At 51.3% G+C, this 26,159-nt stretch overlaps 2 protein-coding genes and 2 long non-coding RNA genes across 5 annotated transcripts in view; 1 reads left to right on the top strand and 3 right to left on the bottom strand.

The window, feature by feature from the left end:
* Nucleotides 1-274: 274 nt before the first annotated feature.
* LOC130684021 (uncharacterized) lies at nt 275-14,636 on the bottom strand. Its single transcript, XR_008998114.1, has 4 exons — nt 14,188-14,636; nt 10,489-10,587; nt 8,944-9,317; nt 275-7,730 (listed from the first exon to the last, which is right to left on the bottom strand). It is a non-coding gene; the product is annotated as an uncharacterized LOC130684021 (long non-coding RNA).
* Nucleotides 14,637-14,642: 6 nt separating this feature from the next.
* On the top strand, nt 14,643-15,998 carry LOC130684020 (uncharacterized). Its single transcript, XR_008998112.1, has 2 exons — nt 14,643-15,022; nt 15,731-15,998. It is a non-coding gene; the product is annotated as an uncharacterized LOC130684020 (long non-coding RNA).
* A 1,075-nt stretch (nt 15,999-17,073) lies between these two features.
* HES6 (hes family bHLH transcription factor 6) lies at nt 17,074-22,751 on the bottom strand. Of its 2 annotated transcripts, none has more exons than XM_036901169.2 (4): nt 18,677-19,546; nt 18,519-18,605; nt 18,345-18,426; nt 17,074-18,072 (listed from the first exon to the last, which is right to left on the bottom strand). In XM_036901169.2, the coding sequence occupies exons 1-4, from the start codon at nt 18,755-18,757 to the stop codon at nt 17,648-17,650; spliced, it is 675 nt and encodes a 224-aa protein (XP_036757064.1). In that variant the 5' UTR covers nt 18,758-19,546; the 3' UTR covers nt 17,074-17,647. The 2 variants fall into 2 exon arrangements, with proteins under 2 accessions (XP_036757064.1, XP_036757065.1); XM_036901170.2 differs by having other exon boundaries at nt 17,944-18,072; nt 18,385-18,426; nt 18,677-22,751.
* Nucleotides 22,752-22,918: 167 nt separating this feature from the next.
* Nucleotides 22,919-26,159, bottom strand: part of PER2 (period circadian regulator 2) — a 45,988-nt gene continuing 42,747 nt past the window's right edge. The window contains exon 23 of the mRNA XM_036901172.2: nt 22,919-25,129. Coding sequence (XP_036757067.2) covers nt 24,983-25,129 — 147 coding nt within the window. The 3' untranslated portion in view covers nt 22,919-24,982. The remainder of the gene's footprint in view (nt 25,130-26,159) is intronic.

Raw genomic sequence — 26,159 nt, 5'->3', positions numbered from 1 at the left:
TTGTCTTTCCATTGCTTCAGCCAATCCATACTCCTTGACAAGCTCATGAGGCAATACCGCCTGTGGGTATCTCCAACCTCCTGCGCCCATCCTGACTGGCCCACCTGGGCTCCTTTCTCTGGGTTCACTGGGCTGCTTGGACTCCAGCTGGGCCCTTGCACATCCTTCCAATAGGAAGAAGGTCCTCCTGCTCCAGAAGTGGCCACCACCTGCCCAGCCCCCTGGACTCAGGTCAAAGGTCACTTTCTGGACCCCCTACTCAGGCACTTAGGTGAGCAGTATCAGTTTTATTGGTGCACATGTTGGACTTCCCACAAATGAGATTTGATCAAGCATTTTTTGAAGTTTTTTACCCAGGAAAATAAATTTGCCAGGAAACTTTGATACTTTATTCTCTTAAGAAAGTGACAAATAGTTCACTGCAATTCACTTTTTAAAAAAATTTTATTTTGGTTTCAATAATGTACAATTACATGAGCAACATTATGGTTACTAGACTCCCTCTATTATCAAGTCCCCACCACATACCCCATTACTGTCCATCAGTGTAGTAAGATGCTACAGAGTCACTACTTATGTGTGTCCCCCCCAGTACATTATGTGTGCTAACCATAATGCCCCTTTTTCCCCCTTATCCCTCCCTTCCCACCCATCCTCCCCAGTCTCTTTCCCTTTGGTAACTGTTAGTCCATTCTTGGGGTCTGTGAGTCTGCTGCTGTTTTGTTCCTTCAGTTTTTTCTTTGCTGTTATACTCCACAGATGAGTGAAATCATTTGATACTTTTCTTTCTCTGCCTGGCTTATATTTCACTGAGCAAAATACCTTCTAGCTCCATCCATGTTGTTGCAAATGGTAGGATTTGTTTTCTTCTTATGGCTAAATAATATTCCACTGTGTATACGTACCACCTCTTGTTTATCCATTCATCCAGTGATGGACACTTAGGTTGCTTCCATATCTTGGCTATCATAAATAGTGCTGCTATAAACATAGGGGTACATATGTCTTTTTGAATCTGGGATCTTGTTTCCTTTGGGTAAATTCCTAGGAGTGGAATTCCTGGGTCAAATGTTATTTCTATTTTTAGTTTTTTGAGGAGCCTCCATACTGCTTTCCACAATGGTTGAACTAATTTACATTCCCACCAGCAGTGTAGGAGGGTTCCCCTTTCTCTGCATCCTCACCAACATTTGTTGTTGTTTGTCACTGCTATTCACTTTTTATAAAAAAAATTTTTTTTACTACTTTATTCACAGCAGGTACATGATTTTCTGCTATTTGTAACAACTAATTTCTGTATGTTTTTAGTAAATAATTTTATGGAAGTAAAACTATACTTACAGAAAAGTACACAAATCATCAAAAGTACAGCTTGATGGATTGTCACAAAGTGAACAGGCCGATTGACTAGGGCCCGGATCAAAAAATTGACCATTTCATGCAGCCCAGAAGCCACTTGCGGTCACAACCCCCAAGGTTGCTAGGTAGACTCATTTTGCTGGGCTTGTACTTGACATAAATGGACTCCCGCGGTGTGTGCTCTAGCTCTGCCTCCTGTCACCCGACACGATGTTGGTGAAATCCCTCTGAGTTAATAGCCATAGTTTGTCCCTTCTCATCACTGTACAGTGTTCCTCCGTTTGGGATGTACCACAGCCTGTTTATGCATTCTCAGCGTGATGGACGGCTGCACTGCATCCAGTCCGTGCTGCTGCAAGCATTCCTGCACATGCCTCTTGGTGAACGCTGGGACTCATTTCCACTGGGATATGCCCAGGGATGGCATTACTGGGCCAGAGGGCACATTTATGTTCAGCTTAGTCGATACTTTCTTTAGCTGAGTTTTTTACTGTGGTAAACATACCCAATAGAAAGTTTATCATTTTAGCCATTTTTAAGCGTACAATTCAGGGGCACTAATTATATTCACAATGTTATACAGTCATCATTAGTACCTATTTCCAGAACGTTTTCACACCCCAAACAGAAACTCTGTTCCCATGAAGTAATATTGTAACCAAATGAAGAAGTTGGTCTGTCTGCCTCCACACTGTATTTGCCTCCTTTGCTGTCTTAACCTTTGGGCCAAAAGTTAAAAAAAAAAGGAAATGGGTCCAGCTCAGCCCTGCAGTCCTGCATGCAGGCTTGTTGATCATCAAAGGGAATTTTGCTGACAGTTTGAGATTTCTGCAAAAGCTCCTGCCCAACGCTTGCCCCCTCCAGGAGATAGGCAAATAATGATGGCCTTGTCAGAGTTTTAGGAACATCACAACCAGACCTGGGTTGGCAAGAGTCAGCTAACCAAGGACAGAGTTTCTCAGCTCTCCTTGGACACTCACTGGCGCCCAGATGTCTGCGGCCTTGAGTCACTCGCTAACCTGCCTCCCTCCTGCCCTCTGCTTTTCCTAACGTAAAACAATCTTGCAAACAACCCTGAGTTACAATGGGGCCTCAGGACATGAGTCCTCCACCTTCTAGGTCTGCAGACTTTCCAAGGAGTTGCTTTCCTTGCCTCAATGCCTTGTCTCTCAACTTACTGGCATGTTTCATGGTGAGTAGCATGAGTCTGGACTTGGTATCAATATCCCCTATCTTTCCCTTCCCCTATCCCTGGTAAGTCCTAGTCTGTCTCTGTGATTCTGCCCATTCTAAGTAACTCATATAGGTGGAATCACACATATTTTTTGCATTTACCTTATATAACCTAGCAAAATGTTTTCAAGATCTATCCAGGTGCAGAACTTCACGCCTTTTCTTGGCTAAATAATATTCCACTATATAGACCCCCCCATTTTGTTTAAACATTCATCTGTTGATGGACATGAGTTGCTCCCACCTTTTGGAGGCTGACAACAGTGCTATGAACATTGCTATTACAATGATCTGTCTGAGTCCTGTTTTCAGCTCTTTTGGGTATATTAGACCCAGGGGTGGAATTGCTGGGCCTCACAGTTATTCTATGTGTAGTTTTTTGAAGAACTGTCATACTCTTTTCCACAGTGACTATACTATTTTACATTCTCATAGCAATTGATTTCTGTATTTTTGCTACAAGTTTTTATGTATATCTCCTTAATATCTTTCATATTATATCAATGTAAATTATCCTGTTATAATTAAATCTTATATTAGTATTTTCAAATGTATCTAAAATTTTGTAAACAAATACAGTATCTACAAAGCCAAGTGGTACAATATTCAGGAAAAGAAGAAAAGTATAAGCAGAAATGGATCAAGTTAGAGGGGACAACTGCAAGTTTGCCTAGAGAAACAGTATTCCAACCACCAAAAATGAGGGCCCTTAACATTGACATTATTAGAACAGAATTACCATCAAATTCAGTTGAAGATTCTTCTTCAGAAAATAAAGAGAAATATTAGAAATTTCAGGAACTAGTGAATATTAGTGTGAGCAAAAGTCAGCAGATGCCACTTGACATACATTTTAATAATTCTCCATTGCAGCTGCTACTTTGTGATAAAATAAAAATGATTTTTTAAAATCACAAAGCCAAGATGTAGATTTTAGGACTCTGCTTCATGTGATGACTGAAGATTTTTCTAAGGACTATTTATTTTCCTTAAGGTTCTAATGGCATACAAATTCACTATGGCCCATTTCTTTCAAAAAATTATCTTTATTTTTCACACATGCTTTCTACAGTAATACACAGATTCAAATTTTTGAAATTGAGAAAAAGGTCTCAAAGATTAGAAAAATCCAAGAAATGAAAATTTGCTGTTTCATTGTGATGGTCTCTAACATGGATGTGCTAAAAATAGTCCTACTGACAGTTTAGTAGATGATACTTTGTGGGAGACAAAATTGGAGAGAAGAAAATGGCAGAATACTTTGAGTGATTTTAGATGTCACTTTTTGAACAAAAAATAACTTACATCCTAGGAAATCGTAAATTATTGATGTGTCTTCTCTAATAATTAAATTCAAAACGAATGTATAATGCTCCTTGCAAACTATATTAGGTCTGAAACACTACCAAGAATAAAGGAAGCAAATCTGTTTCCTCACTTTGTGATTGCATACCAGATGTGGTCCATTGTGAATAAGTGTGTCAGACCAGGCAACCTGCTTGCATTAAGAATAATGTTGTAACAATAAAATAAGTTGTATTGATTTCATCGAAATGAAAGAAAAAATTTTCTAGATTTAGTTTATGAAATTAGAGGTTGGAAAAGATACTGACATAAAAATGCTTGTCATCAGGGATTTAAAAACTGGAGAAAATATGGCAGGTTGTATATGAATATATAAGCCATTATTTTTCCCAAAATATGATTATGCCAAATTTCTGCCTTCCTTAGCTCATAATCTTAATATGCAAAAATGCTGCTTCTGTGAAATCAAATTTGATTTAAATTTTTCAGCATTGTACAAAAATATATACACTTTTTTTGGTGAGTAAAAAGATGAATGAGAAGATAAGGTATTCTTACATCTGTTTGAAAACCTACATTAAAAACACAATGTATGGGGATCAAGATTAAATACAATCAAGGTACTTCACAAAGACATACATATTGAAATATATACCAAATGAAAAATACATTATGCTGACACCTAAAGCATCTTGCTGTAAGTAGATCATATAGTTGTTTGCAATCTATCTGTGTGGGATGATACTCTAAATTAAGCGTAAGTGTTAAGGAGGCTATATAATAAAATGGCTATACATAAAGCTGCATGCTTAATAGAAGGCTTGCCTGTTTGCTTACAACAAATGAAAGTAACTATGAAAGCATGTTTGAATGTAAAATTTTAACAAAAGATATTATACTGCCTGAATTTTAAAATATAGGAATAAAAATTGTAAACAAGGAGAACCAAGATGGCGGCGTGAGTAGAGCAGCGGAAATCTCCTCCCAAAACCATATGTATTTTTGAAAATACAACACATACAACTAATCCTAAAAGAGAGACCAGAGGACACAGGACAACAGCCAGACCACACCCACACCTGCGAGAGCCCAGTGCCTGGTGAAAGGGGTAAGATACAAGCCCTGGCCCCGCAGGACCCGAGCGCCCCTCCCCCCAGCTCCCCGCGGGAGGAGAGGAGTCGGAGCGGGAGGGGGAGGGAGCCCAGGACTGCCGAACACCCAGCCCCCGCCATCCGGGCCAGAGCGCAGACACAGTGCGTGCGCGGGGGGGCCCTGGATACTAGGGAAACAGGGCAGCAAGACCGGTGAGCGGGTCCTGCAGCCAGCGCACCCGGGACAAAGAAAAGCGAGTGCTTTTCCGAAGTCTTAAAGGGACAGGGACCCCACAGCTGGACAGAAGCATCCCGGGACACTTAGCCCAGCAGCTGGGAATCCCAGGGAACTCTGGGCAATCTAACCCCTGGGCAGCAGGGCAGCTTGGAGGCTCCTCACGTAGATAAACAGCCTCCCGGCCATTCCCCCTGCCACGTGGCCCCGCCATATTGGAGCAGCAGCCTGAGGCCGGCCACGCCCACAGCAACTGCAGAGCTAAACAAACTCCATAGTGGCCGGGCAAGATCAGGAGCCCCGTCTGCGTGCAGCTGCCCAGCACAAGCCGCTAGAGGCCGCTGTTCTCCCAGGAGAGGAAGGCCATAAACTGGCAAGAAGGGACTTTCTCTTACCCAATACATGCACCAGCTCCCCACAAATATATCTATTGCTATGAAAAGGCAGAAGAAATTGATACAGACCAAGATCACAGAGGCAAACCCTGAGAAGGAGATAGACCTAACCAGTCTTCCTGAAAAAGAATTAAAAATAAAGCTCATAACCACGCTGATGGAGATGCAGAGAAATATGCAAGAGCTAAGGGATGATGTCCGGAAGGAGATTACAGAAATGAAACAATCTCTGGAAGGATTTATAAACAGAATGGATAAGATGCAAGAGGCCATTGGTGAAATAGAAACCAGAGAACAGGAACGCATAGAAGCTGACGCAGAGAGTGATAAAAGGATCTCCAGGAATGAAACAATATTAAGAAAACTGTGTGACCAATCCAAAAGGAACAATATCCACATTATAGGGGTACCAGAAGAAGAAGAAGAGAGAGAAAGGGATAGAAAGTGTATTTGAAGAAATAATTGCTGAAAACTTCCCCAAACTGGGGGAGGAAATAATCGATCAGACCATGGAAGTACACAGAACTCCCAACAGAAATGACCCAAGGAGGACAACACCAAGACACATAATAATTAAAATGGCAAAGATCAAGGACAAGGACAGAGTTTTAAAGGCAGCTAGAGAGAGGAAAAAGGTCACCTACAAAGGAAAACCCATCAGGCTATCATCAGGCTTCTCAACAGAAACAATACAGGCCAGAAGAGAATGGCATGATATATTTAATGCAATGAAACAGAAGGGCCTTGAACCAAGGATACTGTATCCAGCATGACTATCATTTAAATATGAAGGAGGGATTAAACAATTCCCAGACAAGCAAAAGTTGAGGGAATTTGCCTCCCACAAACCACCTCTACAGGGTATTTTAGAGGGACTGCTCTAGATGGGAGCACTTCTAAGGCTAAATAGATGTCACCAGAGAAAATAAAATCACAGCAAAGAAAGCAGACCAACCAAATACTAACTAAAGGCAAAAAATAAAATCAGCTACCCACAAAAGCAGTTAAAGGAAGCACAAAAGAGCACAGAATTAAACAACCAACATATAAAGAATGGAGGAGGAGGAATAAGAGAGAAAAATAAAGAATGACCAGACAGTGTTTAAAATAGCTCAATAAGCGAGTTAAGTTAGACAGTAAGATACTAAAGAAGCTAACCTTGAACCTTTGGCAACCACAAATCTAAAGCCTGCAATGACAATAAGTACATATCTTTCAATAATCACCCTAAATGTAAATGGACTGAATGCACCAATCAAAAGACACAGAATAATAGAATGGATAAAAAAGCATGACCCATCTATATGCTGCTTACAAGAGACTCACCTCAAACCCAAAGACTATAGGAACAAAGAAAGACTGAAGGAACAAAACAGCAGCAGAATCATAGAACCTAAGAATGGACTAACAGTTGCCAAAGGGAAAGGGACTGGGGAGGAAGGGAGGGAAGGGAGGGTTAAGGGTGGGGAAAAAGAAAGGGGGCCTTACGATTAGCATGTATAATGGTGGGGGGGCACGGGGAGGGCTGTGCAACATAGAGAAGACAAGTAGTGATTCTACAGCATCTTACTATGCTGATGCACAGTGACTGTAATGGGGTGTGTGGGGGGGATTTGGCGAAGGGGGGACCATAGTAAACATAATATTCTTCATGTAATTGCAGATTAATGACAACAAAATTAATTGATTAATTTAAAAAAATTGGAAACAAATCACTGCATGATAGTGTCAATTATTTTGAGAAAAGTGCATATCAAATAGAAACTGATGCCCAAACATTACAGATGCCCTAATTTCACCTTTGAAATGAATATATAAACAATTAAAGTGTCTTTGGATTTTGAAGTTTTAACTGGAGAAAAGTTATTTTCTATGCATACATCTGATTCACAGAAAGTAACCATTTAGCTGATTCTCAAACACTCTGATTTAAGTCCTATAGGAGTTCACTGGGAAGCTTCAAGCAGCATGCAGTAGTACTTCACAATGAAGTCGACACCGAGTCCATCTTGTAAAACTGACTCACAAATCTGCTCAGTGCGGTCCTACCCAGTCTGGAAGTGGCCTGTTGGCCTGGAGAAGGCTGTTAGCACTGCCAGCCCCAGCGGCACCCTGTAAGACATTTCAGTAAGCTGCAGTTAATCAAAAATCATTTAAGATCATCACTTGGGGAAAAGAAATCAACATGGCAGTTCTCTCCATTGAAACCCGGAGAAGTAGATGACTGAAAATATTGATGAGTTTGTTTCCATTAAGCCCAGGACAGTAAAGTTGTAAACTGGATTTTGTATAAATAAAATATCTAAACTTAAAATATCTTGAGTTTTAATATACCTACTTTTTAATTTTTCAATAGTTTTTCACGTACTTTAACATTCTGGGAAAAAAACCATTAGATACTGTTTTCCTTTTGCTTCAGTATCAACAGGCAGGGCACAGAGTGGCTGCTTCTGAGTGGGAGTGGGGACTGATTGGGGAGGAGAATGGGGACATTTTCTGGGGGATGGGAATGCTCAGCATTTCAATAAGCGTTTGAGATACAAAAGTGCATTTGTCAAAACTTAGTAAATGTTCACTTGCAAACAGGGCATTTCACTTTAAGTTTTACATCAAAAGAAAAAGACTGTGAATCCTTAATAAAAACAAACAAACAAACAAATAAATAAAAGAACATGTTCTGTGTCACTCAGGGAATGGAAATTAAAGATAATCAGATGCCTTGGAAAGGCTGGATGGGGACGGAACACTTTCTAAACAAGAGTCCATCTTGTCATGTAACTCTCTGGGTACATCTATCTCATGATGTAACAATTCAGGTTACAGTTTAAAAAATAACGATAAAATACCATAAAAACAATATAGTGAGCACAACATTAGGATCTTCTAATTTCCACTCCTGAAGGCTGGGGTAGGGGGCAGGAGGCAGGGCGCAGAGTTGGGGGTGGCATGGCCCTCAATAATCCCCATTCTCCGGCATCTGCAGTCTGTGTTACCCCTGCCCTGGAGGCTGGGCCGAACCTAACGAACAGGATAGAGCAAAAAGTGACAGGATGCCGCTGGGCAACGAGGGCAGACGAGCCTGCCTCTGGCCTGGCCCTCTGCTCACTGGAAGAACGCCACCTGCCTTGCTGGGAGCTGCCCGCTGAGAGGCCCACGGGGCAGAAAACAGAGCGAGGCTTCCAGCCGAAAAGCAGAAAAGAACACAGCCCAAGCCCCTGTCTAGCACCCCGTGAGGAACTGGGCCCTGCCAACCTCCCCAGGAGTGAGCTTGGGCCGGGCCCTGTGCCCGCCACGCCCGGCCGGCCCTTCCCTCCTTGTAAGATACCTTGAGGCAGAAGCGCCCGACACAGCCGGCCGGGTCCCTGACCCGCAGAAGCTGCGAGACGACGGATACTGGTGTGAAGCTGCTGGGTCGTGGGGTGACTCGTTGCACAGCCGCAGGCCACTTCCTCATTGTCCGCTGCTGAGACTCTTCTCCTGTAAGGTGTGGAGGCTGTGGTGGTCAGCTCCTGCCAGCCCTGGCTCAGCACAGCCCTGGGGGCTCCGGCCCTGGGGGCTCCGGAGGGCGGCGGGGCTGCACTGCAGGGGTCTGATCACCCGTCCAGCTCCAACTGCCAAGAAGCTGCTCCCACCAAGCCAGACCTGGACAGAGAAGCAGGTGCAGGGCGACACCAGCGTGAGCTCAGGCTCTGCCTGCACCTGGAGAGACAGGAGAGTAGAGAAGCCCAGGCACAGCACCTGCTACAGGGCGATCCCCTCTGGGTCGGGGGGGCTAGCTTTACTCCCACACTGCCAGCCCCTCCTGGTTTTCCCGTCAAGGGTGGTGGATGACTTCACTTCAGGCACCAGAAAATCCCCAGGAAATTCTCAGGTCAAAATCGGGGGCTTGGTGACCTCTGGGGTCTGAAAGGCAAGTCCTCCTCTGCTCAGCCTCCTACCTCCGTCTGTCAAGGTCACACTGTCCTGCAGGGCTCAGATGCCACCTCCTCTAGGAAGTCTACAGGGGCCTACCTGTGTGAGCATGTGTCGGGGGGTCACCTCACCTTCTTCTTACCCCAGCACTATTTAATGCTGTACTCTCCAGCCTTTGTTCCTTCGACATTCACGGGCAGGAGGTCGGCCTCCTCTGAAATTCCATTCTCCTTAAGGCAGAGGCCCTGTTCCCCCAGGAGGCAGTGAAATTTCCTCCTGGGACCTCTCTTGGCTGCAGGGTTCCCAGGCTGCCCATAGGCATTTGTGCTCAGCTTCCGTCAGAAGGGTATGCATCCCTCAACCTCTGCCCCCTGCCCTGCTGGTGCCACGGAGCCTGTGCAGGCCCTGAGGTAGGTGCCACACCCAGGCTGCACTAGAGCACACAGGGACAGGCAAGCCTCTGAAGTCCAGGGATGCAGGACCTTGGCACAGACTGGGTCTAAAGGCAAAGCCTGAGGACCAAGGCCAAGAGCTCAGTGCCCAGAGGACCTGCAGGGGCTTCTGGGTGGAACCAGCCAGCAGCCAGCCACCCCTGAGGGTCCTGGGGCCTGTGAGGAACTCTCGCTGGAGCAGTGGAGAGAAGTGGGGCCTGGGCTCATGGCCTCCCCTGTAGCTGGGACATATTCAAGCACAGCCCACGTACCAGTTCGTATGGGAAATTTGCTTGTCCCAGCATCCCCAGCTGAGCGGTGGTCCTCTACTGAAGTCTGAAGTCCCCCTAAAGACCCTTCCCTTGCCCCACCCCTCAGCTATGCTGACTGGGTGGCCCCTTTTTAACTACCAGCGGCATGACCAGCAGGGCCTGTCCTGGTGTAGAGGGAGAAAGAGGGTACAGGAGCATCCTGCCCTTCCACCCAGCCCACCTCCCCACGTGGGCAGACGACCCCCCAGGACTCACCTTGGCAAATGCTGCGCGTGCCTCCTCGCTGCCCCCAGCTCTTTCGGCAAGGTGGGGCCGGCAGCGATGTGCTGCCCTGGGGAGGGAGGAGCTCAGACGCTGCAGCGGAGGGACAGAGAGGGAGTCACTGGCCCTGCAGAGGCTGGACTGCCCCCCACCCACAGCCAGATCTGGGGGCAGGCAGGCTTGGCAGGGCTCCTCTTTGGGAGGGAGGCTGAGCAGAGGGAAGCTGGAGAAAGAGAAGGAAAGGCCAGAGCAGAGGCCGGAGGCCGAGAGGGCCCACGGAGGTGGGTGTGGAAGGCGAAAGGAAAGGTGGGGAGAGTTTGGTGAGGAAAGAAGGATGGAAGGAGGCCTGAGAGAGGCAGAAGGAAGAGAGAGGGAGGCAGACAGAGGAAGAGAGCGTGACAGCAGCACCAGGCCCAGGTGACTTCAAGGGGACACTTTCAGGACTTAAGGGCTGTGTCAGGCCCATGCTATCTGAACTGTTCCCAAGCACAGAAGTTATAAGCAAGCCCCCAGTCTTTTCATAAAGGGAGCCAAACACAGACATCCAAACCTGCAGCGCACACAAGAAAACTATAGATTTTTTACACAAGATTCATTAAGAATTTTGGTGCAAAAATCTTACAACACATGTTGGAAAAAACTATGGAGACAGTGACAAGAAGAGAAGTTGCCGAGCGTGAGGGAAGGGAGAGGCGACCAGGCGGGACACAGGGCACTGTTAAGGCAGTGAGCCGGCTTTGTATGCTACTGTATTGGTGGCAACAGGTCACAGAACATGTGTTCAAACCCACAGAAGGTAGAACACTCAGAGTGAACTGTCAGGTAAACTGTGGGCCCCAGGGGATGATAATGTGTCCATGCAGGTCCATCAGTCATAACAAATGTCCCATCTGGCATGAGGTTGACAATGGGGGAGGCTGTGCATGTTGGGGACAGGGGGTATACAGTGAATCTCTGTACCTTCTGCTCAATTTTGCTGTGAACCTAAAACTGCATTAAAATGTAGTCTATTAAAAACATCTTACATGATTGGAAAAAAGATGGCGGCCTGAGAAGTGTGGCTGAAATCTCCTCCCAAAACCACATATATTTTGAAAATACAGCAAATACAACTATTCCTAAAGGAGTGACCAGAAGTAAGAGTGCACCAGCCAGTCTACTTCAGGAGAAGTAAACATCTCATGGAAAAGTGTAAAGTAAAACGGCCGGGACCTGAGCACTCCCCGAACCCCAGCTCTCCAGCGGGAGGAAGACAATCAGAGCTGGGAGGGAGTGAAAGCGCAGGACTGCTAAATACCCAGCCCTAGCAATTTACTCTGGGAGTGGAGACCCACATTGCATGGTGCTCAGGAGATTAGAGGGGCTGAAAACCAAAGTCAGAGACTAAGACTGAGAACAGGTTCCCACAGCCTGCTGCCCTGGGACAAAAGAAAGGCGGGCTCTTTGAAAGACTTGTCAACAGTCAGAGAACTGCTAAAGGGGCAAGGGTTTAGGAGAAGGAACAGATGGACAAAACTGTCCTGGCACCCTCAGCCCAGCAGGCTGAGAACTTCAGGTGCTCCATCCCCCTGGTTGGCAACACAGCCCCAAGGTCCCTCACCGCGATAAGCAGACTCCCGCTCCTTCCTCCCTGCCAGCACCTGCGCACAAACCTGCTGTCCCCACCATTGCTGCAGACCAGCTGGAGGGCAGCCCCGCCTACAGCAACTACACAGCTTAACACAGAGGCATCTCCCTGCACGCGGCTAACCGGCTCTGAGAGCAGAGACAGGCTCGGTGACTGGGAAACACGAAAGGAATTTGCCCTCCAGGCAAACCCCTGTGCTGCTAGCCTGCAACACCGCCGTCACCCTAGGCCATCTGGAGGGCTGCCTTGCCCACGGCAGTTTAGGGGATTAACCCAGAGGCTGCGCCCTGCACACGGTTAACCCGCACAGACAGCGGAGACAGGCACGGCGGCCAGGAAGCATGAAAGGGCTTTGTCCTCATGGCAGACAACCGCGCCACTTGCCTGCAACCACTCCCATCCCTCCAGGACTATGAAAAGGCAGAAGAACCTTGTTCAATCCAAAATTCCTCAAACACCAGAAAGAGGGCTCAGTGAAACTGAAATCACCAATCTTCGTGAAAAAGAACTCAAAATAAAAGTCATAAGCATGCTAATGGAGCTACAGAAAAATATTCAAGAGCTAAGGGACAAATTCACATAAGGAGGGAGATAGACACCTTAAAAAATACAATAACTGAAATGAAACAAACAATGAAGGGATTTAAAAGCAGATTAGATGAAGTAGAGGAGACAGACAGTAAATGGAATAGAAATTAGAAAGCAGGAATACAAAGAAAGGGGTTGACATCCAAAATATATAAAGAGAGCTCACATGTCTCAACAAACAAAAAGCAAATAACCCAATTACAAAATGTAATCAGGAGGCAATACTAGATGGAGGGTTTTCTTTCTGTCCACCGCCATTCTCCAGGTGACAGAAGAACGTGAACTGAGAATGTGGCAGCAGGGCCAGGGACATTCACTCATTCAACCTAGTAATGAGATAGAACTGACAGTTCCCAGATGCTGCCTGGCAGGACTGAAGGGCAGGAGGTGCCTCCCTGACTCTGAGGACCCCTCCCTGAGTGGTGCAGGATGGCCACACTGCTCCCGGGGATTCAGGACACGAAAGGAAGTGCCGGTTTTGCAGGAAAGCTAAGCTCAGGCTTGAACTTGCTGAGTTTGAAGAACTCATGGGGTATCTGAGAGGCAACAACCAGGGGCAACTGGATGAACTTGACTAGAGCTCCAGAGAGGACTGGGCGGCAAGTCAGTGACACAGTCAGCGAAGCCATGGAGATCACACAGATTGTAAGAAGAGCCAAGGAAAGAGAGTCCTCACAGGGTGGGCCGTGAAGAGCCCTGTCTAGAATCTGAGGAGTGGTTGAAGGGGATGCCAGAAAACTGGACAGACGACAGTGTTTTTAAGAAGCATGAGGTTAGTGGCCGTGTCAAATGCAGCAACATTTTGGTCAGATGAAAACTGAAGAGTCTATTTGGCAATGAGGGCATCAGGCGGCCAGTGTCTGAATCCTGCACTTTGGGAAATGGTGGGAAACATGGGCTATGATGACATTGTGTGATCAGCAAGCAGGTGAGGAAATAAAGAAAATGAGAATGGAGACTGTTTTCAAGAAACCTGACTGTGAAGGAAATACTAGGACAACTAGGAGACCTCCACAAGGTCTAAACAAGTTTCCTGGGAGAGAGCAGGCGGGATGGAAGGCTGGGGCTACCTCACTTGAGATGACAGGGTCCACGGTACGGTGACTGACTTAGATGTCTGAGGGTACACACGGGACTTCCCGAGGCCGAGGTGGGGCAGGGTCTGCAGGGGAGAGGACAGAACGCCCTATGCCATCCACTGACAGTGGCTGGAGAGCATGGCAACAAGCGGGGACAGATGGGTGTGGCCATGCACCATCCTCAAGGGAGGGATTTTTTTTACATGAGGATGGAAGAGCAAAGAGCCTCGGAGCTCCCACGAGGGGCTGGAAGTCCTCTGGGTCACGGGGATAAAACCTCATCCATCTAAATCCAATACACTCTGGGATCCCCCGGCTACGCTCCAGCAAGCAATGCCTTTGCTACCTGCGTGCAGTTCGCGGTGGCCCGTGCCTCTCTCTCTGTGGGCTCTTGCTCACCTTAAGAGAATGCAAGTCCCGCGACCGCAGGGCTCTGCTCCGTCTCGTCTCGGTGTCCCCGGCCCTTAACAGTGCTCAACGCATTTGCAGAGACGCTGAGCAAAGCCGAGGCTTGGTCTCCGGCACGGCCAGTAAGGCTTGTGCTCCGTCCTCGCGAAACCTGCTTCCACTCCACAGCCTACAGCCCGTTCCTTGGACACCAGAGACTGCAGGCTGTATTTTCGCGCCATTTGGGGCCTTTTCATACCCCCAGGTGGCCGGCCAGCGGCCCTGGGCTGGGGACGGCGCCGGCGGCGAGCTGCGAAGGGCCCCAGATGGGGCGGCGGCGCCATCACCTCCTGTCCCGGTCGCGGGGATGCTGGCGACACCGCAGCCCGCCGCACAGCCGCCGCAGCCACCGCGCGGGCTCCGGGTCGCCGTGGGGAGCCAGGCTCGGAGCGCCGGGCGGCGGCGGGAACTACATCTCCCGGGAGGCCCCGCGGCGGCGCGGCGCGGCATGGGCGGAGCCAAGGCCCTGAACCCCGCCCCCGGCGCGCCTCCCGGAAGTCTGCGAACGGTTACGGAGCCCCGCGAACCCCTCCGGCGCCTCCTAGCGCTGGAGAGCGCGGGGCGTGGGCTCCGGGGCGCCGCTCACTGGTTCGTTCACACATTCTCCGGCGTCTCCACCACCGGCTCCGGGCTGCCCGGGAGCGGCTCACCGGCGGCGCGAGCTAGCGCGGAGCCGCAGGAGCCAGGGCCCAGAGGCGGCAGCTAGGCACTCCGCGGGGCTGGCTGCCCAGGCTAGGGCTGAGATGGGGGTGCCTGGACCCGGCCGGTGGAAAGAAGACCAGCGGAGGTAAGGATCTAGAGTAGAGATCATGGGCTTGATGGAGTGGGAGTGGGGTGACAAGAAAAGAAAGAAATCGAGAGTGACCTCTAGGTTTTCTGCCTCATGCTTGGGGTGCCATGAAGTGACTGGGGCAGTGGCCGTGCGTTTCGGGATGAGGATCGGTTGCGCTCTGGCAGTGGCTTGTGATGCCCATCAGACGTCTAAGTGGAGACACTGAGGAGACAGGAGGTAGAGGGGGCCAACCCGGATGGAGATGGGCTTCGGTTCAAGGACACACGGATGAAACAGACCGGATGGGCCGAGTGGGGTTATGGGCCCCGGGACAGGGAAGGGCTGCGCCCACATTGCGGGGTTGGCAGGAGAGGAGCACCTGGCAGAGGAGACCGAGGGTGGCTGGTGAGGTAGGTGAGCTGGAGCTCCTGAAGCAGAGAGGAGAGTTTCGGGGCGGGAGCAGTGATAACCCGCCCGTGAAGAGTGCCGCACTGAAGGTTGAGTAAATTGAAACTTAGAGATGTGGAAGCACAGAGGTCCCTCGAGACCTTGACGAAGGGAGGGTACAGTTTCTCCACTGGAGAGGACTGAAGCCAAGGGAGAGGTGTGGGTGTGGAGACCGAGTGTAAAAGGTGCTTTCAAGCACTTGCTTTTGAGCAGAGAAAGGAGGCAGAGGCTAACGGTACCGCAGGTCCAGGGTGGTTTTATCCCCTCTTTTGCCAGACGGAGATACTACAACTTGTAGTCGATGAGAATGGTCCAGAGGGAGGAGAGCCACTGAGAAACTGGGCAGGACTGAATCCAACGCCTGATGGAAGGCTGGCACCAACTCCATCAGGATGGAAGGCAGAATGCAGAGGCCTGGGTGGGTGCAGCTGGCAGAATAACAGCCCCCAAAGATGTCCACGTCCTCATTCCCAAAACCCACGAGTATGTTACCTGATATGGCAAAAGAGAATTTGCAAATCTGGTAAAGGATTAAGGGCCTTGAGACGGAGATTATTTTGGATTATCTACCTGGGCTCGACGTAATCCCAAGGGTCTTTAAAAGTAGAGGAGGGAGACAGAAGAGGTGGTCAGAAGGTGATGTGACTGGAAGAAAGGGCAAATAAGATGCAAGGTGCCTGACTGCAGCTGGAGGAATGGGGCCACCAGCCAAGGAATGTGGGTGTCCTCAGAGAAGGAAAAGGAAGGAAATTGATTCAGCTTCAAGCCTCCAGAAAGGAATGCAGCCCTGCCCTGGTTTAGCTTCACGACTCCTGCATCAGACTTCTCACCTACAAAGCTGAAAGAGAATAAATTTGTTTTCAACCACCAAGTTTGTGGCAATTTATGGCAGCTGTAGAAGACTGATGAAGTGGGCCAGGAATTTGAAGTGGGAAGCAGGCAAAATCATGAAGCAAGGCTATCAAATGCCATGTCTTTGAGTGATGTCTTTGAGGTAGCCTAGGAGATTTCTGACCTCCTGGGCCCAGTTTGACCTCAGATCAAGCTGCTTGGAACCATGATGCTTTCACTTCAAGCCATGAACTGGGTGGCTTTCTATGTCCCTGAAGTCCCTGGCTCTAGGGGAAGCTCCCTCTTCAGTCAAGAAAAGTGACAACCTAACACAGCAGGCTAACATCTGCATCATGCCCATGGATCCTAAGTCGGGTCTTCGAAAGAAACTTCCAAACCACATGGCCAGCAATTAGGCATTAGTTTTCTTCCTGGAAACTCATGAACCAGAGAATGGTCTGTTTTCCTACTGCGTAGTTATTCTAGAGACAAATCTCATGTCAGTGGTATCCATCTCCAAGATGCACACAATCCCCAGGGACAGCAGGCCAGGACCAAGGACCTGCAGGGGAAACCCATCTGGGACCTGGCAATAGGGAGGTGGACGCACTGTCCGCTTTGAGACATGGCACTGGGCATCCTGTCTCCACCGTCACTCTACTCACTTTGCTGACAAAAGATGAGAGGTTTTAAAAACATTCCCCAGCATTAGATATACAGAAAAAACATGCTTCATTTAGTATTTACACATTTGACACATTAATGACACTGCATTAATTCAGTCATACTTCAGAAGGGTAACTAACTCCAAAATCCTTTAATAGAATTGGAACATTTGATGGCAACCTAATACACAAACTCAAGTGTGCTAAATACAAGAAGTTCAGAGAGCCCTTCTCTCCAGCAGCTGTGGCCAATGCTACAGAATGCACCTGCCTTCCCGGTGTCCTGCCTGCAGTGGTAAGTTTGAGCCTCTGCTCAGGCCAGGTTTGCCAGGGCCAGGAGTCTCCCCTGCCTGGACCCCAGCCAGCCCCGAGGAGAGGCCCACCACCACTCTGGTCATCTCTGCATGCAGGCCCACAGTGCCTGAGGAGGCTGGGGAAGGTGAACCCTGGAAAGCCCTAGGAGCTCTGCAAGATTCTCCCACCCTCCACCCATCTGGGGTGCTGCAGAATCCATAGAAGTTAATGCCTTCAGAAACAGGCTAGGGGCCTCATTGGGCTGCTCATCCAGTACTGCCCTGGAAGCCATCTACGAGACATCAGGACCCTGCCCCACCATATCTGGGCCCCAGGGAGAAGGGACTAGAGCGTGGGAAGGCTGGTGGCCACCCTCTCCCGACAGGCCCCCAGCTGGCGTAGGTCACCAAGGCCTCCAGACGCTTTGGGCTATACGAGCAGCTGTCAGGCCGCCTGGGGCCACTGGCACCAAGTCCAGTCCCTCAGCAGGCGCGCGGTTCAGTTCAGCCTCGGGGGCCTCCTCTAAGTCAGAGCAGGGGTCGTCACCAGGCCCCGGGGGACTGGGCAGCGGGGAGCCCAGCGCCCCTCCAGTGAGCCAGCAGCTACGCTTAGGGGCTCCTGGCTGCCCGGCCAGGGCGTCCCCCAGCAAATCTCGGAAGCTGCTCCCCTCCCGCAGGGGCATAGACTCCAGCAGGTGGTTCAGGAGCTCAGCGGAGACGGTGGCATCGATGGCCTGGCACGTGGACACGAACGTATGCACTTCGTGCATGCACTGGATGTAGCCGGCGGCGAAGCGCTCGCTCGCTTCCGCCTGCAGTTGCTCACGTTCTGCGCCCAGGGTGGGAGGGAGAAAGCCGCGTCCGGCCTGGTGAGCGACGACGGCTGCGGCGGCCATTCGCCCGGCCCGCGAGGACGGGGCTCACCCAGGAGACGTGAGAACGTGCCCTCCTCCTCCGAGAGTCCTCGCCGCCAATGCCCAGAGGCGCCAGGCGGGGAGATCCTCGGTCTGGGGCGGGGCCGAGCTGGCAGAACGCGCCCCGCGCCCTGGTGGCAGACACCCACGGCCCGCGCCCCCTCCCGCGCGCCCCGCCGCCACTCACCGCGCGCCCGACCCCGCAGCGCGCCCTGCACGCGCCGCACCGTCAGCTCCAGCACCTCGGCGTTCTCCAGCTTGGCCCGCACCTGCGCCGGCGGGAGCGCCGGGTGGGGAGGGGCGGTGAGGACCGGCCGCGACGCCGCCCGCCGGCAGCCCCCGGCCCTCCCAGCCGCCTCACCTCCGCCCCCGCCAGTAACAGCCGCAGCTCCTGCAGGCTCTCGTTGATCCGCGCGCGCCGCTTTTTCTCCACCAGGGGCTTCCGGGCCTGTGGGAAGCGGCGTTTGAGCCCCGCCGCTGCGCAGCCCTCGGCCTCCCGCCCGCGGCCCCGACCCGCACCTTGCGGTTCCCCCTCCTCTCCCAGCCGTCCTCGTCCTCCCGGCCCGCGCGATCCCGGCCGGGCGCCAGGGGTGGAGTCATGGTTCGCACCGTCCGGTGCGCGGCGAGCGCGATGAGCGCCCGCGCCCCGAGCAGCTCCAGCCGAATCGCCGACGCCTGAGCTCCCAGAAATCTTCCGTCAGCGGCGGCCCCGCCCCTTTAATAGCATTTATTTGCATCTCAATGCGCCGATTGGTCGCGCGGATTTAGAGCCGGCGGCCGAAAGGCGCGCCTCAGCCAATGGCAGCAGTTCTCTTTGTCGGGCCCCGCCGCCGGGGTCGCAGGCAGCTGGCAGGGCGTGGCTGACGGCCGGGGCCCCCCGCCAGGCCCCTGCTAGACCCCGGCCGGGTGCAAGCGCGGGGGCGTTGGCCCGGGGAGCGGTGGCCCGCTTTGCGCCTGCCTGCCTCTCTACCTGAGCAAGTCCCCAGGTGTGCTGTGCGTGCGAACCGAGTCCCTGCATCTATCCGTGCGTTCACGCACTCGCTCTCGGTGCCTCCCACCTGGAGAGGGGCGCTCCTGCGAGCCATCCGGGCGCTAGGTCCTGGGGCAGAGCCACGGTCAAGGCCGCCGTCTCCGAACCTGGAGGGGTCTACAGATCAGGGCTGGGGTGGCTGCGGAGCCCTGGGGAGGAGGGGGCTCATGGAGCAGGGGCTACGAGCGGCCCGGGGGCCCTTGGAGTTTCTTGGGGATTTGTGGGTCCCGTCGCTGGACTGGACCTCCGAAGCCACGCTCTCTCCGCACGGATCTCGTGGGGCGGGGTCCGCGGACCTGCCTGCACCGCTCCTCCTCCAGGCTCCCTTCTGGTCGCTCCCCACCCCGCCCCTCCTTTCCTGGTATCCCCCCACCCCCCAAACGAGCCCCTGGTTCTTTTCTGGTTCTCATCGCCGACCCTCTGAGCCCCCACCGTCTCCCCCAGTCCCCTTCACTCCCCCGCGCCCACCTTTGACCTTCCGTTCCCTTCCAGCCTTCCCACCGCCCATCCTTTCCTGGTGCCCATCCCTGTTCATTTGTCCCGAGCCCCCTCCCGACCGTCCTCGGCTCCCCCTTCCCTCAGTCCCCCACCCCACCCCCCGCCAGGCTCGCGAAGGCCGCCGTCTGGTCCCCGTAACTTGATGCCCGTGACAGTTGGCAGCTGCAGCCGCTTCTGCAGAGAAAAGCGGAGGCCGAGCCAAGAGCGACAGGTGTTGGCCGCGCCTTTGTCTACGCCGCTTTGTCCTGTGCGCGGGCGGCGGGTGCGCCAGGGTCCGCCAGACGACTGTCACCCCCACTGCGGGCCGCCCATCTGGCGGCCCGGCCTCCGCGGGTTGGGTGCCGCGCCCTTGGGGAGTGCCCTGGGGACCCTGGCCTGGCCCCTGCTCCACCGGCCTCGGTCCATCCGCCACCCAGCAGAGCCAGAATGCCAAGATGCTTTCTGGCTGCCGGACATTTGCACACCGAGCCTTTGCTTGGAACACCTCCAAACCCCCTTCAATGTGTATTTCCTCACTGTCAGGTCTCAGCTTCCCCAACCCTGTCCCTGGTGGGAATGCACCGTTACCTCACAACTCACTGAGGATTGGGGTTGTCAGGGTCTGTGCCCCTCCGGGCTTTGAGCATCCCTGGTCAAGGGCACCGTTTGCCCCAACCCTGGCTGGAAGGCAGTAGGGGAAGGGAACATCCACAGACTGCAGGGCCATGGGGTGGCAGTGCTAGGCCACAAAACAGCCCAGCCCACCCCAGCCACCTGAAGATGCATCTGGGAGCCTTCCCTGTAGCTATGTCATTCTGGGATCCTCACCAGAGGGAGCTTTATAGGCAGGGCAAGTTTGGTGAGAGGTTTGAAGTTTCCCAATGCCACCTCACTGCCTCTGTAATTACCCGAGAGCCCCTTCTGCTGATTCTTACCTGTCCCTGCTCTGAGCAGGCCCCTGAGACCCCGCCCCCATCCCAGCCAGCACTGCACACCCAGCTATGAACCGACACCTTTACTTCCATCACCTCCTCTAGTACTCCGTCTCTTCCACATGCCAGAAAGCTCAACTCTCTTCCTTCTACCCTGCCTGGCTGCTTGGAGACCCAAGTGTGCTACCCACCTACTCCTAGTTGTGGGGCTGACAGATGGGGGTGCTTAAGTGGTAGACCCCAAGAGAGCACATAACTGGCCTGTGACTTAATTTTCTTCAACACTCAGACTTCACCCCAGAGAAGGAGACCCCCCCACCGCCAAATAATAAGCTTTCACTACTTTGAAAAATGGCAATATGGAAAAGTAAACTGAGTGATATTTCTTGTCCTCTGATTCATAGCCTTCCCATTATCCACTATATTGTTTGAACAAACAGGTATTTTAGAATGCTCTCCATGAAAGGCAGTTAATATTGGGACATGATGACTGGGGACCTGGGGGAGGCCTCTGGGAAAAGACCAATTATCACACCTGATTGGATGAGGCATGGGTGTGGGGGGATGGAAGGAGGCAAGATAAAGGCAAAAGGTGCCAGCAAAAAATGAAAGGCAACTAGGAACTCCAGGAAAAACAAAAAGCTTCCCCAAAGGAGAAATGTAATCTCAGCATAATACTTGGCCTAATAATCCTTTCTCAGTCACAATAATGTAACACTGTTCATAAAGGCTTCAGCATTTAATCTCAATCTATAGAGAAGACAAGGAAGACTTAATTGTGGTTGTAGGACATGATGTAAAGTTGAATTTGTAAAAATAAAAGGTCAGGTGACAGTTGTCAGAAAGGAGGAGGATGAAGGAAGAGCTAGGGACCTCAATGGGCTTGTCTTACATGGAGGATGGATATTGAGCATTGCTGTCTAGAGTTGAAGGAAGGAGAAGTTAAGTGCTGGGATATGTCTCTGTGTGACCAAGTACCTTTGGAAATAACAGCATAAGGACAGAGCAGGTTTAAGAGTAGCAAAATCCTTCTTGGTTGGACAGAAAATTGTCCAAGGTCCCATCTTTGAGGTCAGTCCCAATTTCTCTTAGCAGGCTCATTGGCTGGCTGGCTGGCTGGGCCTTTTCCTTCCAGAAGCCTAGTTATTCCCTTTTGGGGCCACCAAGCCCTCTCCCCCTCTTTCACACAGCCTCTCCTAGCAGACCCACTTCCTGCCATTTGTCCCTCGGACTACTGATCCTACCTTCAAAGTTTGCCTGAGCATAGACTTCCTGAGCATTTGGGCCTTTTGATCCCCCAAGATCCAGGAACAGAGGCCAGCAGAGGCTGGGCAGGGCTATAGTGGTCACAGGGGGACCAGTTAGTGGCAGGGGTGACAGGTCATAAATCCACAGGAACAAAGGCAGTGGCCAGTCTGTGGATGTTCAGGCCCCTTGTAGGCAATCAGCCCAGGAGATTAGGAAAAGCTCCTTTTGGTTAGGAAATAAAGCGGAGGGGAGGGGGTGCCCTTGGTGTTACATGGTACATAAAAATGCAATTAAAAGTCCCCAAAAGCACTCAGGTCAGTGAAACACCCAAATCTTGCTATTTAGGGGGAGTTAGCAGAGGCCTCCGTGCTCACAGGGAGGACTTTGCCTTTTGTGTTCCCCTTCCCAGGGCGTGGCCAGGGCAGGACACAGAACTGAGCCCTCTCTTGTACTCAGAGCTTCTGGGGGGCTGGGCTCTGAGTCCAGGATCCATCATCTCCTTGCCCCACCTCCATGGTCCTGGTGTGAAAAGTGGGAAAGAGCAGGCTGGCCTCCACTGTCTTGACCAGGCCCCATGGGGCTTCTTCACTGTGGAAGGACTGGGCAGTTGGGGTGGGGGGAAGATTGTGCCTGCTGCCTGTATCACCTCCAATGGACATGAGACCTTTCTGGCCGGCATCTCTCAGACCTTTCTACCTTCAGCCCGGTGGCCAACATGCAGGTGTCGGGCCCAGAAGGGAGAGACACCTGGGGCAGGGCAGGAGGGAAGTGAAGGGGGACTGGGGTCGCCTTGGAGTGGAGAGGAGCTCCAGGGGCTCAGAGTCAAGCAGCCCCTCTCCTGCACCTGCCAGTGAAAAGATGGGGAATGCTGGGTAACAAGATTAGGTTTACATCACAGGAAGACCACCCAGCTGCCGGGCCTCGTGGTGAGGGTGCAGAGAGCCCTGAGGCATCGGAAGGGAGCCGGGAGAAGCAGGCTGTGCCTGGCAAGGCACACAGGAGGCCTTGGTGACAGAACGATCCTTAATACAGGGTTTCTAGAGCTCTTTTTGAAAAAAAACTTTTAATAATCTTTTATCTCTTGTTTTTATTCTGTACTACATTAAAATACAATTAAAAATAAAAATATACTCGTTTTATTTACCAAGTTTCTAAAGGGCAAAAAGTCATAAAAAGATATAAGCAGTCAAACAGATATACTGCACTGGGTGAAGAAAGTTTGGTTTGCACAGGAACAAACCAATTGTCTGGCAAGGCTGAACAAGTCATTACACAGACTCTGAGAGTGTTACATCTTTTTAGGAATATATTAAAAAGAAGGCTCAGTTTAAAATTGAGAGCAAGTTTTTATAAGCCCCTGTAAGCATACATACTAAAGAGTACGCAATCTGATACATGGCACAGTGTAAACAGTTTCACAAAATGCTTACTGTCAACTTCTCAGCACGTGCTGAAGCTACGCAGTTAACAATCGACGGGTATGCGTTCAATGGACACCGCAGATGGTGACCACTCACAGCAGCAGAGAATGGGCAGCTTTGAGTCTACGTAACAGATGGAAACTTGACTAACATCAAATCCCTTAATGGTCTGACTTTAGAGGCAGGAAGCGGTTGGAGCATCTAATTTCCACACAAATGCACAACTACTTCATTTTGGGAATCTGACGGTGATGATAGTTTGCAAATTAAAAAAAAAAACTGTTTTTGTTTGAGTTTATGAAAAATAGAATTCATATTCAGCCATCAGATGGTTTTACTATGACAACCAACCAGACTGAAGGAGACACTCTCTGTTCCAGCCCCACTGCTTCCCAGAGAATGAGGGGAGTCTGCTTCCTTCTCAGCTCCTGCAGACTCACCCAGTTTTAAGTCAATGGTTTCATCCGTGGTAACTCCTGATTCACTCCAGGGACCAACATGATTTTTCCAATCTCTGCATCCAGATGATACAATTTGAGGGTTGGAGCAAGTTGGGCAGACCACCCTCACTCTTCCCAAGGGTCGCAATGCCTGAAAGTGCTGGTGGCACTAACGGACATTGCCACAGAGACCAGAAGCTGCACCAGGTGGTCAGGCTCATGAAAAGAATAAGGGCCAGTGTCCCTGGCCAGGGTGCGGTGGGAGAGGTGAGCTCACAGCACCCTTGGGAATACTGGCCCACAGTGTCAGCGGCTGCTCCCTGCCAGGACCACAGCTGATGTTGGGAGGCTCCAGCGAAGAGCAGACAACGAATGGGTCCCGTATGTGACCAGCAAAGCCTGGTGTGCAGAGGAGAGTCACCATAAAGAGATGACAGACAACACATTTTTATCTACACCTCGGCCAGGGTCTGCAAAGGATGCGGAATGAGGAAATGTGCAGAAAGGCCTGGGTGTGTTAATCTGATGGAGCTGGTTACACACACCACTGGGCTCCTTTGGGCTAGACTGAGCATCTGAACTTTGTTCACCCCCAACGAAAGCTGCGTCAGATCGAGATGTTTCCCGCCCTAGTACCTGCAGCTGAAGCTGCCAGTTGCCAAACTACGCTTCACACCATTTAAAGTGAAACATTTTGAAAGAAAATTAGGAGAGGCTGGAATCTCCACTTGTTATGTTTTAAAAATATCTAGTCTGACAAAATGATAATTTAGATGAAAAGCAGCTCCTGAGAGAGCAGACTTGCCCAAACACACTCTGGGGAGGCTCCGGAAATCCAGTGCCCCCGGCGTGGAGTCCCATATGGCATCCTAGCTCTTTGTCACAGTCTGGTACGATGTGTGGGACAACCCACAGGAGGCCGGTGGACACTGGTGCCCCGGACAGAGGCCTTGTCATGGCCCAAGGCCTTCTGGGAGCACTCGGGCAACTTCCCCCCGCGTACAAAGAGGGGATCCAGTCTTTTTCAGATAACAAGGAACGCTCTTCCCTTGCCTCCCAAGCTGCATATTTGTATTTTAAATACAAAATTAATTTTTCCCCAAACCCTTCCCACCCTCTATCCCTTAAATCACCCCTTCAGAAAAGTATATATTTTTTTCTAAAACAAAAAAAACAATGTAAGTGTATCTGTCCATTCCGTTAGAAACAGCATGTAGAAGGTCCACCTCTTCCGCATCATCTAAGGTAGATCGCTAGCTGTCGGGGTGTGGCCAGGGTCATGCCTGCTGTTCTTTCCTGTGGCTCAGTGGGGGTCTCTCCTCTTCTCTGGTGTCTGCTGCTTCAGTGAACCCCAGAGGAGGCATATCTTCCTCACGGGGCATGCAAGTGCCAACTTGTCCCTGGCTGTCACAGTAAACACACTCCTTAGAAGAGAAAAGGTGGAATGGGGAATGAAACAAGATCTTCATGACAGGAAAGTGGTTCCAGCTGAGGGTGGCGCAGGGGGCCAGGGGTCAGCTGTGCGGTGCTGGGGGGGTGTGAGGGCAGGCGGCCTCTGCCTGCTCCTGGGCCGTGGGAGCCCTGCCTGCTCTCGGGAGAGGGCAGAGCTGCTCCCAGGGGCCCCGCCCTCTGCTCCCCCAAGGCCAGGCAGGAGCTGGGCCCACATCTGAGAGGCAGCTTTGCATAGTGGCGGGCTCCATCCTGGCCTGTGGGGCCTGGAGATCAGGTCCAGTCTGGCTGCCCTCTCTGACCTTGGTTCTCTGGCCTATGAGATGGGACGGCGACCATGTGCTGCCTCATCTGCTCATCCCCGACTATCTGTTCAGTGCCCGTTGTGCTCCAGGCATGTCCTGGGCACTGGGGTTCAGCAGTGAGCAAAGACAAAGGTCCCTGCCCCAGTGGAGGTGACACCAGTGGGGAGAGGGTAGGGAACCTGAACAAGACGTGCTCCGTGCTGTACTGAAAGGTGGGATGTGCTGGGCCGGTGTGGAGCGAGGCATGTGCGGCCATCTGTGATTTCACAGTGGACATTCGGAAAAGGCCGCAGGGAAGGTGACAGCGGTGGTCTTAAGACTTGCCTTTGACATTGCTCCCTCAGGGGGTGGAGCCCTGCCCTCAAGCATGGGCGGGACTCAGCGACTTGTCTGCAATGAGGGGGATGTGATGACAAGGACAGTGGTGGCCCCTGGGGCTGGCTCATGAGAGGCGCTGCAGCCTCCCCTTGTTCTCTCCAGGGAAGAGGGCTGCTGCGCCATGAAAACCGCGTGGTGAGGGGCTGAGGCCGGCTTGCAGCCTGCAGGCATGCGAGGGGGCCTCCCCACAGGGCACCCTCTAGCCTTCAGACGGCAGAAGACCTGGCCAGTATCTTGCCTTCAACCTTAGGAGAGACCCCAAGCCGTAACTCCACAGCTATGCTGCTTTTTAAATTCTCACCCCAAAGAAACAGCGGGAGAT

The sequence above is a fragment of the Manis pentadactyla genome, chromosome 6 (assembly GCF_030020395.1).
Source record: "Manis pentadactyla isolate mManPen7 chromosome 6, mManPen7.hap1, whole genome shotgun sequence".
NCBI classification, from domain to species: domain Eukaryota; kingdom Metazoa; phylum Chordata; class Mammalia; order Pholidota; family Manidae; genus Manis; species Manis pentadactyla.
Note: the sequence above shows the minus strand (reverse complement) of the source record. Positions and strands in the feature narration are given on the sequence as shown.